General features: G+C 40.4%; 1 protein-coding gene across 1 annotated transcript; it reads right to left on the bottom strand.

Annotated features, from left to right (window-relative positions):
• Positions 1–7,127: 7,127 nt before the first annotated feature.
• LOC139621057 (trypsin) lies at positions 7,128–15,093 on the bottom strand. Its single transcript, XM_071477268.1, has 5 exons — positions 14,984–15,093; positions 11,664–11,823; positions 9,639–9,780; positions 9,253–9,519; positions 7,128–8,940 (listed from the first exon to the last, which is right to left on the bottom strand). Exons 1-5 carry the CDS (start codon positions 15,036–15,038, stop codon positions 8,770–8,772), a joined length of 795 nt encoding a protein of 264 aa, XP_071333369.1. The 5' UTR covers positions 15,039–15,093; the 3' UTR covers positions 7,128–8,769.
• Between the last annotated feature and the right edge of the window lie 1,947 nt (positions 15,094–17,040).

Below are 17,040 nucleotides of genomic sequence, written 5' to 3'. Positions count from 1 at the left end.
GCATTCTGCATACGGATGAGATGTAATCTGTCTGCTATCTCCAGCTGGAAGTGTTATCTGGCAGCCGCAGGGCACAGGAGCGGAAATGACTCTGTTCTGTTCAATCATTGTTCTCTCTTAAACCAGGCATTTTGGACAGAGCTGAGAGCTAAAAGATTTTGCTCTCACGTACACACAAGGAAGGGGCTGTCTCTTTGATGAACAATGTCCAGTAAATGTCCAGAAAGTGTCAAGTCGACAGACTGCGACCACTGACCTCCTCGTGTCCAACTCTGGACCTGCCTTATTTCCTCAGTGACATAGATAATCTTTTAAAAGTTTCAAGTTCCAGGCTCACCCCTGACATTGCAGTTCAGCGGCGAGTGAGCTCGACGTCCTCTCTCAGATTGGTAATCTGCAGAAAGCCGCGTGTTGAAAGCATCTCAGACTCGGATGTGACACCGCGTGTGCTCTCTGACACGGGATCGAATGTGTTCCTTTCCTGTGAGACCTAAGAAGCTTGTTAGGGTAGCTTTTGGGGAGATCCATTGAAGTTTCAGACTGTTTGCCAAGTACATTTAGGATTCTGTCTGAGCGGTTCAGCTTCAAAAAGAAATGCAGAGCTCGTCCACAGCACACCCACCAATCAAAGCGTCAAAGCCTCCCTCCCTTGCTTCTCTTCGCATGACAGCGTTGGAGATCTCCTCTCCGTCTTCCTCCTAGATTTGGAAGGAAGTGTGATTCGGGTCTCTTCTGAGTGGCAGCATCAATTTTGCACATAAGAGCTTCAGAGCACATGAAGATTAATTGTTCCACTTTGGCCCCTTGCTACCTTTGCCTTACACAATTTCTGCTTTGTCTAGTTTTATAGATGTCAAAACAAAAGTCTCTTGGCACTGGTAGCACAGGGCTTTTCTCTCTTACTTTCCACAACATTGCCGCTGGTTTAATCACTGTTCTCTGATCCAAACATTTCGGTAGTTGTCTGAGTGCTTAACTGTAGTGTATTATTCAGTGTGGATGGATGTTATCATCCTCTGTGCGGTGTGACATGTACACCAGAGGCACGGAAGCACCCGCCAAGAGCAAGATGTACAGCAGTGATGTTGTCTCTGTGGGTTGTTGTTACGTAAAATGGCATCTTTTTGCTAGATTAGACAGGAAACAGTGGACATGTATTATTAAAGAAGAGGAAGTGACAGTTGTTCACATCCAAACACAACAAGCCTCATGGCTAGTTTGAAACGCTCTGTCAACGTTGATGGCATCTGATATTTAGATCCCCTCCCTCGCATCGCCCCCTCTGTCGCTAACTCTCTCATTCCTCCTCATGCAACCGCAAATGTTGTCTTTCCCACCATCTGACAGTGACTCGTCACATAGTACAAGTGTCACTTCTGTGCCGTCAAGTTTTAAATTAGCACAGTTGCTTACTTATAATTATCCTTCCCTGTCTGGACCAGTGATCATATTAAGTGCACATCAGTTAAATCAAACGGTCTCAGGAAGTGATTCAGGAGGTAATTAGGTCTTACTAAATTAAAAGTAGTAGTGGTCCAAAGGCAAATTGCCAAGTATCTTGTTGTATGCTGTATGCCTTTTCAGCTGTGCCCCCCCCCACCCCCGTTTCTATTTTGGTTGCTTACCCAGTAATAACTTGCATTGGAGTAGACTGAGCTTACCTCAGTATCATCTGTTGTTGTGATTTTCTCCCCTCTCTTTTTTTATGGGGGTTGTTTTGATTGGTTGTCTGCTCTTGTTTTGTATTTGTGTTCATGCTGGGACAGCTTGATAAGAAAGGTGTGTATTTAATTTGACCATACGGGTATCTCGCTCTCCTTGTATGTTCTGTTATGCCGTTTCAAGATGAAAGAAGCAGGGAGAAAAGTATCAATACTGCAGTGCACAGTAAAAAATTCTGCCCACATGTTACTGAATGCGTAAAAATGATCCAATGATGTAATACAGACAGGTGACAAAAACAACATAAAGTGTATTTGACAGGTGTTGAGCCACCATGTGCTGCCAGAACAACTTCAAAACTCTGCAGTGTAGATTCTACTGGAGGGATGAACACTGATCTTTCAAAAGATATTCCCTCATTTGTTGTTTTGATGATGGAAGAGGAGAGCGCTGTCTAACACATCGGTCCAAAATCTCCCATATGTGTTCAACTGGGTTCAGCTGTGAAGGCCAAAGCATATGATTCATTTTGTTTTCATACCCATCAACCCATTCAGTGACCCCTCATGCCCTATGGATGGGCGCACTCTGTTTCTCTACACATTCCTCAGCTTTTCCTTTAATTTGTCAACATCTGTGTATAGTAACAGTATCTCTGAAGGCTTCACATTTGCTTGTAACTGAGTAAATTTTGTTCACTTGAGTTTTCTTTATATATGTTGGGAATTTCATTCTCATTTAGTTTCATTCAGTCTCAACAACTGGTGTGTCGGGTGCCTTTGTCAGCTCTTTGCATCCCTTGGAAACTTTTCTGTATTTGTGGCATGTTTTTCTATTTGGTTGTATTTTTTCTGTTTTTATAGAACATCTCTATATTTGCTTGTATTTTCTGTTCTTAGAGCATGCTTTATATGCATTGTCAAATTGGTGGATACGATTATTTCTTTTCATTGTTTCGCCTATTTGCATATGTTGTTTTAAGCTTCAGTGAATTGAGCCCTCTGGGCCACCATAAGAAACCTTTCACTCGTTTATTTACTACCAACCATATCACACCAACTACAGGCTAACTGGTCAATAAAAGCAGTGGAGTAAAAAATACAATACTTCTCTCTAAAATAGTCCATTAGAAGTATAACGCTGCATGAAATGGAAGTACTCAAGTACAAATACCTCAAAACCATACTTAGTTACAGTCCTGGGGTGAATGTACTTTGCTCCACTGAAGGCACTGTCAAAGCCACCATGACAATGAACAAGTTATAATGTGTTCACAAGTGAGTTGGGGGAAAAATGACGGTGGGCTGTGATCTGAGGCTTCGGGGGGGTTATCAGCAACATCTTCTCAACAGAACAAAGCACTGCCTCCCTTTGATGGCAGCCCTAAGTTAGGAAACATGATTAAAGTGCTCTACTTTCTGCTAATCCTCTGAGGGGAAACTTGATAAATCTACTGAGCAGCAAAAAGGACGTGGTAGAGAGCAGAGGCAAAAGAAAAAAGCAAAAAAAAGTCGGGAGGTGGAAGCAGCTTTTCAAAATGTATCTTGCCGTTTATTCTTTACATATTAAAGACCAAAACCAAAAGATGCTTCTTCATGCCTGTAGTTGGTAATTAAGGAACAAACAAATTCAGCAAAATGTTTTGAGCCGAGAATCCAAAGAACTTCCTCTCAGACCGTCTCGCTCGACTGTCGAGGGGGATGAAAAGAGAGATGACACACTGCGCATATCTCTCATCCTCCGTGGTTAAATGTCTTTCATGCAAACTGAAGAGCTGTTGTTTGCAATTATCATCGCCATCCTGCTCCTCAATACTAATCACTCTCTCTTCTACTCTGTTTCGGGCTGTCACAGTCTGACATTTTACATTGTACTTCAGCCTCACACTCCTTTTGTAATTGTTTACCACTTCCATTAAGCGAGCTGTCCTGTGTTGGAGGATTTTCCAGTTATGTAACTAATATAATCATCCACATGTGGGGTGGTAGGCAACTTGATGAGCTACACCTGCAGTGCTGCTCCCAAATCATGAGGGCCCTGCACTGTAGTGATTTAAGACAACGCTCACACAAGCAGCACAATGACTCACTTTAAGACGCTGCATTTATTGTAATATAAAAAGGGCACTGGCAAGCTTGGTTATATGTAAATGTGGCCCTGGCTACTGTACAGGATGTTTCCCACTCTTGTCATCCAGCACCATGTTCCTGACTCGATAAATGCCTTTCTAATATTCAGCTGTGCCCTCCCAGGTGTGTGCTGCCAAAACTGTCAGGACATAACACTTAAGCTATTCGTCTCCATTTAGCCTCAAACTCTTCTCAGTGGAAACAGGAAACGAATGGCCCCAATTTAGACATAATGTATTATAGTACTGACTGGTTGTAAAATCCTGAAAGACCGTCGTCCGAATTATGACATAACTACTAAACTTTTCTGTCTTCTAGAGCTGGAATACATGACTTATTCTCTGTGTTTGGCTAATGGTTCGTTTTGTCTCGGGCTTAGACCTCACTGAGACAATTGACTGTGAGTGCTGCATTTTGTGGAGTGGAGGTAGTCTGAACTCAAGTGGCTGATTCAGTCACTCAGCCTCCTCATTATCCCATGGATCTGTCCTCCTGTGCGAGACGGCATCTATTTTTGGTGTCTAATACAGCCATCAAGAATGCTTTTACTATGAAAAGCAATTTGACTGCACAGTAACAATGATGGAGAATCACAGAGAGGCTATTTTCTGCCATTGCCTTTGTCCGTTTCTCTAAAAAAAAAAAAAAAAAAAAAACCAAGTAGACTTTGGTAATGATTGTCCTTTCTAAAACCTAGAAGAAAAAAAAAACGTAATTCAGTCTTTGCCTCCGAGCCAGTCATTCCATCTTCTGCATATTTCACACATGCCTGTCGTCCCAGATTCATGAACAAGCCTCCTGGCTGAAGCCGTATCAAAGAATTAAGGAGCGCAATTGTAAAAAAAAATAATAATAAAGTGCATGAATCTCTGCAGGGTCAGAAGAGGAAAAAAAGAGGAAGGGGATAAATGCAAAAAGGGGCTGTTTGTGAAGTTGAGTGGCTCTTTGGTTTTGAGGAGAGGACCTCACAATAATCCAGTCACGTTTTCATCTCAGCTTCTGTGATGCCTCGGAGCTTCCTGGCATCCCACTGAACTCGAACAGTTGTCTGACCTCCAAGACTCTGCACCACGGCCAAAATAAGTACAGAGGACCAGGGACATTTTCTTCCAGCTTTCTCTCTCTGTCCGGCCCCTCTTCCTCTTTTTACCTCTAATGAAGCATCACCAGCAGAATGAAAACAGAGCCATGACTGTGCTTTTTTTTTAATACATTCATAATCATTTCATTTTCAGTGTGATGAAACGTTCTCATGCGCAGACACAACACTTCAGAGGAAGGGCTCATTATAATCAAGGAGGAGGCGAAGAGGAGGGAGTGTGCCAGCGGGTCTGCACCTCAGCTGTTGTTTTTCTGTTTCCTCATGCTTTAATGATCAAATGCCCCCTGGTGGTTCAAGTGAGTCATGTGCATTTTCATCTGCCACTTTTTGTTGTGACATACTTGAAACCCATCAATGTTTTTCTTTTCTATTAACAAAGCATTCATCTTCAAAAAGGTTGCCTGAATAATGAAACATCTGCTGCCATCACCAGGCGATTCAGCCCCGACACGGGCAGACACCTAAACACTGCTGGAAAGTAACATTGGACATTTTCTCGAGGTCTCTACAGAACTTGTTTCTTTTTTATTCTACTTTCTACTTCTACTCCACTACATCTCAGAAGAAAGTGGATGAGGGGGGGTGGGGGAGCTTTACCACTTTCCTGCAGCTATCTCCTCCATGGGCTCCCAGGTGCAACGCTGGGGGGGGTGAAGCTGGGGCGCCTTTGCTTGCCCTTCTGGCATTCTGGTGTCTCTCCCCACCCTTACCACATGAATATAAAAATTGTTATTGTTATTATTGTGATTGTATTGTTGATTATGATACTGACTCTGTACATGTAAATATTATTATTATTATTATTATTATTATTGATCATATGGACTCTCATTTAAACATACTACCATGTATACAAACACTACCCAACATAATCCTTTAATACCTGAATGCAAACCTTTGAAGAAGAAAATTGTTTTTTTTTTCTTCTTTCCCATTCATGATCTCATGGCCCCTCAGATTTTTCTTGGGACCCTTTGGAGGGGCCTAACCCCAAACTAGCTCCACCTCAAACTAGCTACAACAGTAAAATTCATCAGTGTAAGTAGCATGTTTCTGCAGAACCTGTGTTTTCCTTTTTGATACTTTAAGTAAATTTGGCTTGAAATACTTATACTTTCGCATCAGTGGGAGTATGTTTTCATGTTATATATGTATTGTACGTTTCCTTAAGTAAATGATCTGAATACTGTCTGTGTGCATACCCTCCCACCCTGCAAATCGCAGCCCGAGGAATTAAAGGAAACTTTATTCTTTGAATAACACATATCGGAAAATAATGAATGCTGGTGTCCTAGTTTTTGGGGAAAAGAAGTCATTATCACCGTAAAACATATTTTGTCTTCCCTGCTGCCACAAAGCTGGGAGTCCGCTGGGAGAAGCTTTTCAGGGAACGGCCACAATCTGTGTGCCTCGATCAATACTTTTCCACATGAGACACACAAATCCAGAGAGGCACATTTTCCTTTGTGAGCTGGTGAGCATGCATAGGGAGCTTTGGATCAACCGTGTCAGGCGATATACTCTAACACTCCCCAGAGAGGTCTTCTCATGTCAGAACAAAAGGAATCAGCCTTTATGTAACACAGCCTGTAAAATCAGAGGCATAAAAGACTTTGAAACCTATCAATCACATGGGGCACCAACACGCCCATCATCATAGACAAACAGGGCCCAGCGGTGAAACCGGAGATGCCTCCAAAGTAGGCCATCAACTATTCATTCTGTTGTGATACGCCTACACCTATCAGGTGTGATGCAGCCTGTACTGATTTCACCTGGCCAGGCTTCTGTTCGCCTTTACAGGAATCACTGCTGGCTGAGGCTTCGCCAGGGGGAGGAAGAGGAGTCCAGTGATGTGTCAGAGCCAGATTGCTGAGAGGGAAGACTGAGCCCATGCATATTTCATGAGGGTATTCCAGTTTTGGGATAATTCATCAGTTTTTCTAACAAGGCTCGTGACAAGCAACCAAGACTTACACTCTAAACCAAACTGGATCACAGTGGCTTTTAAAAATTAATCAGTGGACTGACTAATTAATTGTCCCCCTCTAATGGCTTTACCGAATTGTTGAAGAGGACTGTGCGAGTTATCTATCCAAACTGTTTGTGTAATCAGTTGTTACAAGTCTCCACTCTGAAGCCACGAGCAGCGACAAGCTTCCGAGCTGTGTTATCGACCTTGTAAAGAAGTCAGCCAGGGAGTGGGTGGAAAAAAACAAAAAAAAGACAAGATGTGATGATGAGTCATTTATTAAAGTGTATAAAACAAGAAAACACTCCAGTCCATGTCACTGTTTGATAACACACGCACAATTTCAGTCTCCATTTCTAAACCAATTCCATGCATTTACTCAACTCTCACACGTTAAGGTGCTTTATGCATAGTGCCAGGTTTACAACAAGACTAGTCCATAAATAAACCACATGAAATTGGCAGTAATCATTAACCTACTAATTCAGCTTTATTCTGAAAACTAACCACAGGGTCATCAAAAAGCAGCTGCTCTGTCTTCCTCCACAACACACACACGTACAGTATATAGATTCTTAATTATTGCAATCAAGTGAGTTAATTGACATTCAGATTGAAGTCTATATGTAATAATGTTCTTTTATTGATTAAATGAGTCTGCTAAGAATAAATCAATCCATTTGTGTGCTGTTTATGTCTGCATTCAATATTATTTGAGTTTGTCAAAAGTATGAACTTTATTATTTGATGTTTTTTTTTTTTTGCAATCCAAAACAACTAACCCACAAACAATAGAGTGAAAAATGTAAAATCACCTTCAGCTGAATCAACTATTTGGGCTGATTCAAATAATTATTGTAGTTTAGTATTGTTGTAGTGAATCGATTCATTGTTACATCAGAAGAAAATGCCTACCGTAATTTCTAAGAGCTCAAGGTAACATTTTTATCTGATCAACGGTGCCAAACCCAAATATTTTCACTTAGAAATCATGTAAGAAAACAAATTCATCAAATCTTCATGTTTGAAAAGCCAGAACAATCAAATGTTTTGCAGTTTACTTACATTAATCAAAATAGGTGCTGATTCATTTTCTAATCATTTCAGCTGCAGTCTATCTAAATTAAACATAGTCAGCTTCACAAAGGTGTTTGTTTTTTGCAGGGTTCCCGTTCTGCTGCTGTGTCACATCTGAGCATTGGTTGCTCGTATGATTTGCAGATAGACCCGGTTACTTGTGAGTGCGCTTGCTTACAGCATTTCAAATCATTATTTGTGAGGCTTTGAAAGCTCTGAATCTGATATGGCACCTCTTTGCTGTTGTTGTGGTAATGTGTTGTTAATGTGTCCTGTTTAGTCAGAGGGGTGATGATCATCATTTGTTTTATTTTTGAAATGCTTTAAACAGATCATATGATAAATATTCAAGCCTTAATACATAAAGGAATTGTTCAAGATTTTGGGAAATACACTTTTTTACTTTCTTGCTGAGAGTTAACTTAGCACTAGCAAAAACCACAACTTGATGTTTTTATACTGTGGGTTTACTACATATAACCAAACAAGATGTGTCATTTAACACATTTTAGACCTGCTGGTAGGTGGATTTGTTCAGCTTCCCCTTGCATCCAGTCTTTATGCTAAGCTAGCTGCAGCTGCATCTGATAGCTGTAGCTTCATATTTAGCTTGTAGATATAAGAGTGATATCTATCCTTTCATTTATCTCTTGGTAAGAAAGTGTAATGTATTTCCCAAACTGTTGGACTATTCCTTTAACACATGAACATATGATCAAATGTGCACAATTGATAAAAAGAAAAGTTAAATCAAAGCAGGCTAAACTAAAATGAAGAACGTCAGGTCTCCCTTGAGTGTGTTGTCTTTATCCCAGTGACACTGGGCTCTAATCCTTGTCACACCTGCTGTAGTAGCTAAATATGGTGTTGTCTATCCACCTGCGGTACTTGGACACAGCAGTGTAGACTCCAGGAAACTGAGCCTCAGCGCAGCCTCTCCCCCAGGACACCACGCCGTAGACCCGGCCTTCACATACAAGCGGACCCCCAGAGTCCCCCTGAACCAGCGGGAAAGAAACATCATGACTTCTTCTTAGAGTCATGCTTTACTGAATAGGTCCAATGATCAACAAATCCCATGAAAAGACCAAAACTAACAATGAATTGATCTACTAACAAGTATTGCCTGTGTATCCAAAGCCTGATATATCTTATTCTTTTGCGTCGTAGACTCCCATTGTTGTTTTTTCATTTTGTTTAAACTATCACTGGAAAATATCATGTTCCAATGTAAAACATGCAACTTTTATAAATCTTTCCTTTTGGTCACTGACTATTATAGCCACACTGAGTCAAAAAGTTCCTCTTACCTGGCAGGCGTCCTTTCCACCATCAGTGAAACCAGCACAGAGCATGTTATTTGTGATGCTGCCGCCAAAGGACTCACTGCTGTTGCACTTTTGTGTGGAGACGATGGGGAGTTTGACAGTACGAAGGGTCGAGGGGATCTCGCCCCCGCTGGGGCTGGTGAATCCCCAGCCTGACACTCGACACATTCGGCCCTCCGCTATGGAGCTGTCCTGCCTGGGCAGCAGGGCGATGGAAACGTAGTTGTTCAGATAGACCGGGGCCCTCAGCTGGAGAGATGGTGGGCAGAGTGATCAGTAAACAGACCTACTGAGAGTGACTGAAACTGATTCAGTCTCAGAGCAACATCTAAAAAAACAGGAGACAACCAGTAGTTTGGATACTGTACTTTTATGAGCATAATGTCATTGTTGTTGGTGGTCACGTTGTACTCAGGGTGCGGTAACAAAAGATGGGGTGTGATTTCTTGCTCTGTGCCCTCATAGATGGTCAAAGAGTAGTCTCCTGCCACTATCATCATATGTTGTATCCTGCAGATGTAAAAAAAGAAAATCAAAGTCAGCACGTTGTAATGCAGCGATACTACCGTGGCTGTCAAATGGTTCCATTTAATATTAAAGGTTCCATATTTTACACTATCAAAGGAATATTTCAACACGAAATACACCTATTCACTTTGTTACCAAGAGTTACATGAGATTGAGATCACTCTCATTTCTGTCCACAAATGACGCTACAGCCAGCAGCCAATTAGCTTATGCCACAAAAGCAAAGAAGTGATAGATGTTTCCTCTTGGTTATGAGGAACCAAGACCAGGTCCAAATTCTACTCGGGATAATCTGGTGAGGTCTCATTTTTTCATCCCATGATCGATTTTATCATCTCTGATCGTGGAAGAAAATTGTGTTTTAAGAGTGAGAGGGAGCACTGTGAAGTTCTGCTTAAATTAAAGTTTGTTTGATTTTTGGTTTGACTCACAGATTTTAAAAAGGTCAGAACATTTTCTTTTGTCAATCTATCACCCAGGTGGCTACAGAAGAATTTACAGGTGCAGGAGGTGAAATAGGCCTTATATAAAAAAAACAATATAAAATAATATCTGTGTTTGAAGCATATGAATGATTTTTCCACTTGACATTCGTTCTTATGACATTGTTAATAGTGTTATTAATCATGGCTGAATTCCATTTAAATGCTTCAGTCCTGGTGTTGTGCTTGCTGCCACTCTATCGCACTGGGACAAGTGAACAGAACAGGACCATTGTTAACGTGAGTTATTAGTGACACGTGTGTTTTTCCTGCCATGACATGTCACAGTAAGAAAAGTTTTACTTTCACTGGCAGAATTTTTTACAACAAACAATTAAAGTTGTCAAAGTGGGAAAAGCACACGTGTGAGTAATAGCCTTAATGATGGCTCTGTTCCATTTGGGTGTTACAGTAAACTGTTCTGGTGAACCAACATGCACAATACCAGGTTCTTGGCACTGACACACTTATCTGGAAGCAACTTTTATTAAGGTTAGTAATTATAAATGCTTTTCCTGCAGAATGTCAGTAATAAAAAAAGAAATGCTGGGATGAAACTTGGTATATTCCAGCAAAACAAGCTGTAAATACACCCTTAGCTTGACACATTCTCACCTTAAAAAGCTACTGCAATGAGCTCGTTAACAAACACTTATACAGCAATTACAGAGCAAAGCAAACATTCATATATCCACCTTCCTTTTAGCTCAGTGTTTGTGCTCACAGTATATGTCTTCAAAATCCCTCCTCAACCCCCTGAGGAAAATATCTGGCTGCTTCTGTAAAGACTGTGAGGGATTTTGAGGACAGATATTTATTGACTGATAGGGAAGTAGGAAACACTGACATTCTGGAAATTGACGACACCGATAATCCAGTGTGCCATTTAATAAAAGGCCAATATCAGTTTGCTGATGTGCTCTTGTAACCCTAGAGGCTGGATCAAACACCAACCTTCATCTAAAATTATTACTTCTTTATGAGTGTTTGTAATCTATATGAAAGCGTGTTGTGTTATCAGAGAGCCTTGAGGCCAGCTTGTGTTAGTCTCCAGTAGCAGAGCTCCATTGTAACTGCTGTGTTTGTATCACTTTCATGTGCTTTCTCTCACTCCCTATAACTTGCAGAACTGAATACCTGATATGGCTTGAATTTACTGGATCTTCAAATGAAATCCTATATTCACATATTTACATGCACAGAAGTCAAACAGAGGTCATAATTGGGCCTTTTATTTACTGCGTTCAAAGGCTAAATCAGAACACAAGGATGTACAGTGGACCCTGATCGGTGGTTGATTTCACCATTTGTGTTTCTGCCTGAGTTTAAATAAAATTTATAATCAGTACAAGTAGATTTAAAAAAAAAAAAAAAAAAGCTCACCCAATGTCACAGTGTGCTGCTGTGATAACCCAGTATTTATTTATCAAGGAGCCTCCACAGATGTGCTGACGCTCTGTTGTCTGTATCGACACGATGTACTTGATTGAATGTGGAACTGGTGCGTATCCCCCAACTATACGCTCCTGTGCAACGTATAGACCTGCAACACACGCCGAGGGAAATAAAGATCAGCTGAGATTGGATTTAGAGACATTAGTCCATAAGGTTTTTGTGCAAACCACACAGAGCATTTTAGTTATTTTTCTTAGTGAAGGTTGCAGCATCAGCAAGAACAATACAAGTCATAAAAGAACACAGAGGACTTCCCTGCACAGATGCTTCTGGTTTGAAAGATCAATGAAAAACAATCTCATCTCTGAGGCACAATGACTCACAATGATTTTATCGATCTCATGTTAACACAGAGCAACGCAATTACATCACACTGACTGACACACTGACTTGATTTTGGATTTGTATTCTTTATGTAGTGGTTTGAATCCTAAATAACAGTGGTGGAAAGTAACCAAGTCCATTTACTCAAGTTGAAGCTTTGTTGTTTGATTATTTCTGTTTTGTGCCATTTTAAATGTCTTTGCTACGATTCAGTGGAAAATATGGTACATTTTACAATTTGTACTTGATAGGCTTACTTACAAATTAAGATTTTACATGCAAAACATATAATAAGCTTATAAATGTTGACAGTATTCAAAGTTGTTAGCACTAGTGCTAACTATTAGCTACCTACTTTTGTTGAATCATGTATTTGTAGCAGTTTGTAACCAAGTGAAACCACATGGATACAAACAGTATAGAGCTCCTATTAAATAAGCTGAATCTATTGTGTTAATATGTTGTTAATTGCTGTAACTGCCAGTGGGGGCACATTTGCAGCTATTTGCTAACAGTTTGTTGACCTGTCTTTTGACCAACGATGCTGTGAGAAATTCCTGATATGTTTTAGTCAGAATTAGAGAACGAAGACTGATGTGAACGTGTTTTCTCACGTGTTGATAGCCCGCAGTGAAAGTTTTCTCTGCCGCCAAACGTGGTTTCCTGCTGGGAGTAGGGGGTGGTGATTGTCGTGTAGTATCTGAAGTTCTATAGGATATGTAACTTTATGGGTTTGGTATGTTTAGATAGGAGCTCCAGGTCAGAGGATGCACTGGGAGATGGGTGCTTCTCTGTTTAGGAAAATGTGGCCTTTTTTGGTCTTAGGTCTAGGGGGTTTTGGGAGATGACTGTCTCTCTGAATGAGGCCTTTTATGGTATGGATCATATACGTTGTCTTAGGTTCATGAAGACAACCAACCCATGTAGACGGGGAGTTAGAGCAGTTATTCAGAAGAGAATCATATTGGCTTCGACTCCTCTCTCAGGCAATCCATGGTGCTTGATTTGATGCTGGACTTCTTTGTAATAAACCTCTTTATATACAAGCAAGACAGTGTCAGCAGAGTGTTCTTCATCATCTTCACATCATCGCTGTTTAATAAACAACAGTCACTTGACAAAAGCTTTGCCATAGTTGTCTTTATAATACGAGCGGTTATAAAACGCCCCCCTCTAAGCAGCAGTACGTGTTCAGGACAGATTGGGAGCTACAGTGAGTCACTATTGGAAAGTGGTGAGGCGCACTGGGGGCTAGCTGGTTAGCGTGCTAACTTCAGTAGAATTAAAAACGTGATAGAAACTAGAGTTAACTAGAGTAAAAGAATGAAGTTTCATGCTGAACTTGCAACTAAACTGGTAAGTAAAAAGCTGTTAATGCTAACATTAGTTATTTACCAATCGCAAAACTTAAAAATAGCTCCTTTCCATTAAGGGTCAGTGAACCGCATAATTTAGGTCAGTGAGTCACTGAAGCTAAGCTAATGATAGCTGCTGGATAGTCAGTCGATTATCAAAATTTTGAAGCTGTTTGCTTTTTTAAAGGGGGTCGGGGGAATCTTGACCTTAGTATTTATAAAATCTGGCTATGGACCTTAGAGTCTTGTGAACATTTGAAACTTAATGTGTTTAAGTGTCCATCCCAGTGACTGAGAGCCATTTCAGCCACAGAAGTGCCATCAGGGATGAAACAATACCTTCTCATTGTTGTCCTAGATATTGATCCCAAGCTATAATTAGCAGCAATGGTGCGTGTCAAGAACAAAATGGTAACTCTATGCAGTGAGATAAACACACAGGTACACGAAAGCATTATGTAAGACCTTTGAACTGAACCTTGAACAATGGGAATCCTATTCGGTGTCATGTGGGCTAAATTGTATAGAATAAAATATAATATGTTCTTTTTGGTTATTGCACACACTGCTAAACAGTACACGTAGCAGGTCAATTACATGTAATTCACTATTTACTGGTAATGCAATGGCCATCTTTAATGCAAACAACTCTACTTTTTTACCATAATCTATCCATGTTTTCAAAATAAGCTAAAATACAGTAGAAAACTGTCACTTTTGAAACTGAGAAATTCTGTGAAGGCCCAGATCCTAGAACTAGATCCTGTTCAAGATATTTATCAGTCCCCCTTCACATTTTATCTTTGTGACATAATTGGCAGACACAAAAGGGGGTGTTGGCCACAATTACTTATTGTTATTTTTGTTGTTCGCCTTCATCTTTTGTTCCCGAGGTTTCAAATTCTTTTCATGTATAAGGACACTTTTACTGACCTTTTTATTTCAAAGGCTCTTCATCTCAGATGACTTTGTTGTACTGAGTAACCAAGTGCATGTACCAGGACGTTTAGCAATGCCACTCATTATACTTTAAAATATGAACAAGAAGATCAGCCACTTCAACAAACTACAATCATGTGTATTTACAGTATGTTACAAATATCATGAACAAAACTGTGCTACAAAATATCCTCATCTCCACATTTCAGGTCATGGCTACATTCCCCTTTCCACATTACTCAGCGCGTGTAATTTATGATTCAGAGCAGCAAGACACTCAGTCATGCCCAGATGAAAATGGCTCTGAGTCACACTTTTTTTGCCAAAACACCCTCTCAGGGGAGCATCAGTGCTGAGAGTGCCACAGCTAAAAGGGATGTTTTAAAAATTTAATAGAAGGGTTACTAATCGCACATTAGATACACATTTGGCCCATGTAAATAAATATTCAGGTTATGAACCCAAAATGGTGAGTATGTTGTTTTTCAGGATGTTAGACTACAAAGTGTGCATCCCAACTTTCCTGTCACTGTAATCCAGAGGCTTAACTTCACTTAAAGCCCTGTCATGCATTCATAAAAAACATAATTTAAAAAAACCTGTAAATTCAAGATAAAGGTGTTTACTTACAATTTACAGCCAAGGCTTCCAACAGTATGCAAAGCAGTAAAGATGGCAGGTCCATAGTGAGACAGTGGGAGCAGCAGTCTACATGCAAAGAGAGGCTTCACAGGTGTGTGCTAATCTTAATGGGAAGTCATCGCACCTGCACTCTCGGGTTTCTTATAGTTCTTATTTCAGTTTCCATGGTCACCTCCTTGTCCTGGACGGATATATAATTGAAGCTTCCACAGCACGGCCCCTTGTCTCACCTCTACCGTGACCTACTCAAGCTGTCCTATACTTGTCCATTGTTTATGTAATCACCCATTTTATTGTTGGCCCATTTAACTGTCACATAAAAGGTGAAGGATACACTGTGTTTATTGTGTTGTCATGAACCTGTACATCAGATCCTCCTGTAGAGTTTTATCATGTTTTTGTACGGCTACTCTGGTGTTGTAGCCGTGTCAGCTGTGCCCAATATTTGACAAATTTCAGCCTGTTGTTGAAGCTCCTAATATGGATCAAATGGGCTGCTGTCATCTTAAATGAAAGAGTAAGGGTCTCTGCAGCCCTTCGTCATTGTACAGTGTCTCCTCATTGATTTCCCCAGGAAGGATTAATGAGGATTTTGACTGATTACAAGCAGCAAAAGCTTTTGTATCAGATCAGGTCAAGACAGCACTGCTGCTCCACATCTATTCTAGGGCCGGGTGTCATTAAAAATGGAGCACAGCTCAGGCAGGTCTCATCACTGCTATCATCCCTCTGTGGAGTTCCTGACCTCGGCTGGCTAATAGCCCTCTCTGTTGCTCTCCCTGCTACTGATAGCTGCAGCCGGGCCCTTGGTACCTCTTTCATCCCCTGAGTGCTGACCACCGCCTTTTTTCCACATGACCTACTCCTCAGTCCAAGTGCTGTCATCATTATTACACATGGCTGCCAGCTCCCCTGTTCCCACATTCATCTGTCTGGCCCTGGAATGCAAAGCCAACTGTATATCACAAGGTACAATGCTTTAATCCAGAACAATCCTGCCTGTTTTAATACACACACTAAACTTATCAGCTGACTGGAAATAGAGGCTTTTTTTTCTTCTATTTTTAAGTCACAAGACCCCACCCCCCACCCCACCCCCCCACCCCTGTTCACTACAAACACACTAATGTAGTGCAGTGATAACAACATTTTTATGTTTATTAATGTATTTGACAACAATTATAACTCCATTTGTAACTAGTGTATTAACAGATAATGAATGATTGACACTAAGAAATATTGTTTTTTATTTCTATATTCACTTTGTTTATTGAATGTATTAATTACATACTAATTTATAAATACTACTTCTCAAAACTGAGCAATTTCCATACACTGATGAAGCCAGAAATCAAGTAAGAGGACCTTGAGTTGAGATTTTTTTTTCGTCAAGCTGCTGAGTTTTAGGAGGTTGGAGCACATCTATAAACAATTTCAAACTCGTGAAGTGTTTTCTTCAAGTGTAATTACACCAGTTGTGGCTGTGTAAATACTTTAATGTCTTGACAAAGATTATTTAAAAAAAAAGCATCAGCGTTGACATATTTACTGAATGATTTAAAATGCACTTGACATTTGCAAGTAATCTATTTGTTTTTTAATTACTGACATGAGAAGAATAAACTCAGCTCACTTAAAAAATAATTAATTCATGACTCTGTAACAAAATGTTTTGCTGGAGAGGAGCCGTGATGATCCTGAGATACTCTTGGTTTACAATCCCCAGAGTGGGGTGACACTGAGGTCTTATCAGTGCCAGCATCACTTCTCCAACAGCACCAGTGACTCAGCATTGACTTCCTGGTCAAACTTTAAGCAGTTCCTCCTGTGGAAAATGTCACTTACAAACACGTTGATCAATTCCTTTAAGTTTTGTGCAACAGAGACAGTGTTCAGTTGTCAGTTACATATTTGTGATTAACAGCTAAGCTACTGTAACCTGAACACAGCACAGCTGACCATGCAAACGTGTAAATGGTTGCCAATAGGAAAGCCAATAACTTATGAATGATTGATAATATTTTCTTTTTAAGTTAACTAACTTA

The sequence above is a fragment of the Trachinotus anak genome, unplaced genomic scaffold, assembly GCF_046630095.1.
Source record: "Trachinotus anak isolate AG129_WGS33_773 ecotype Australia unplaced genomic scaffold, CSIRO_AGI_Tana_v1 ptg000004l, whole genome shotgun sequence".
NCBI lineage: Eukaryota > Metazoa > Chordata > Actinopteri > Carangiformes > Carangidae > Trachinotus > Trachinotus anak.
Note: the sequence above shows the minus strand (reverse complement) of the source record. Positions and strands in the feature narration are given on the sequence as shown.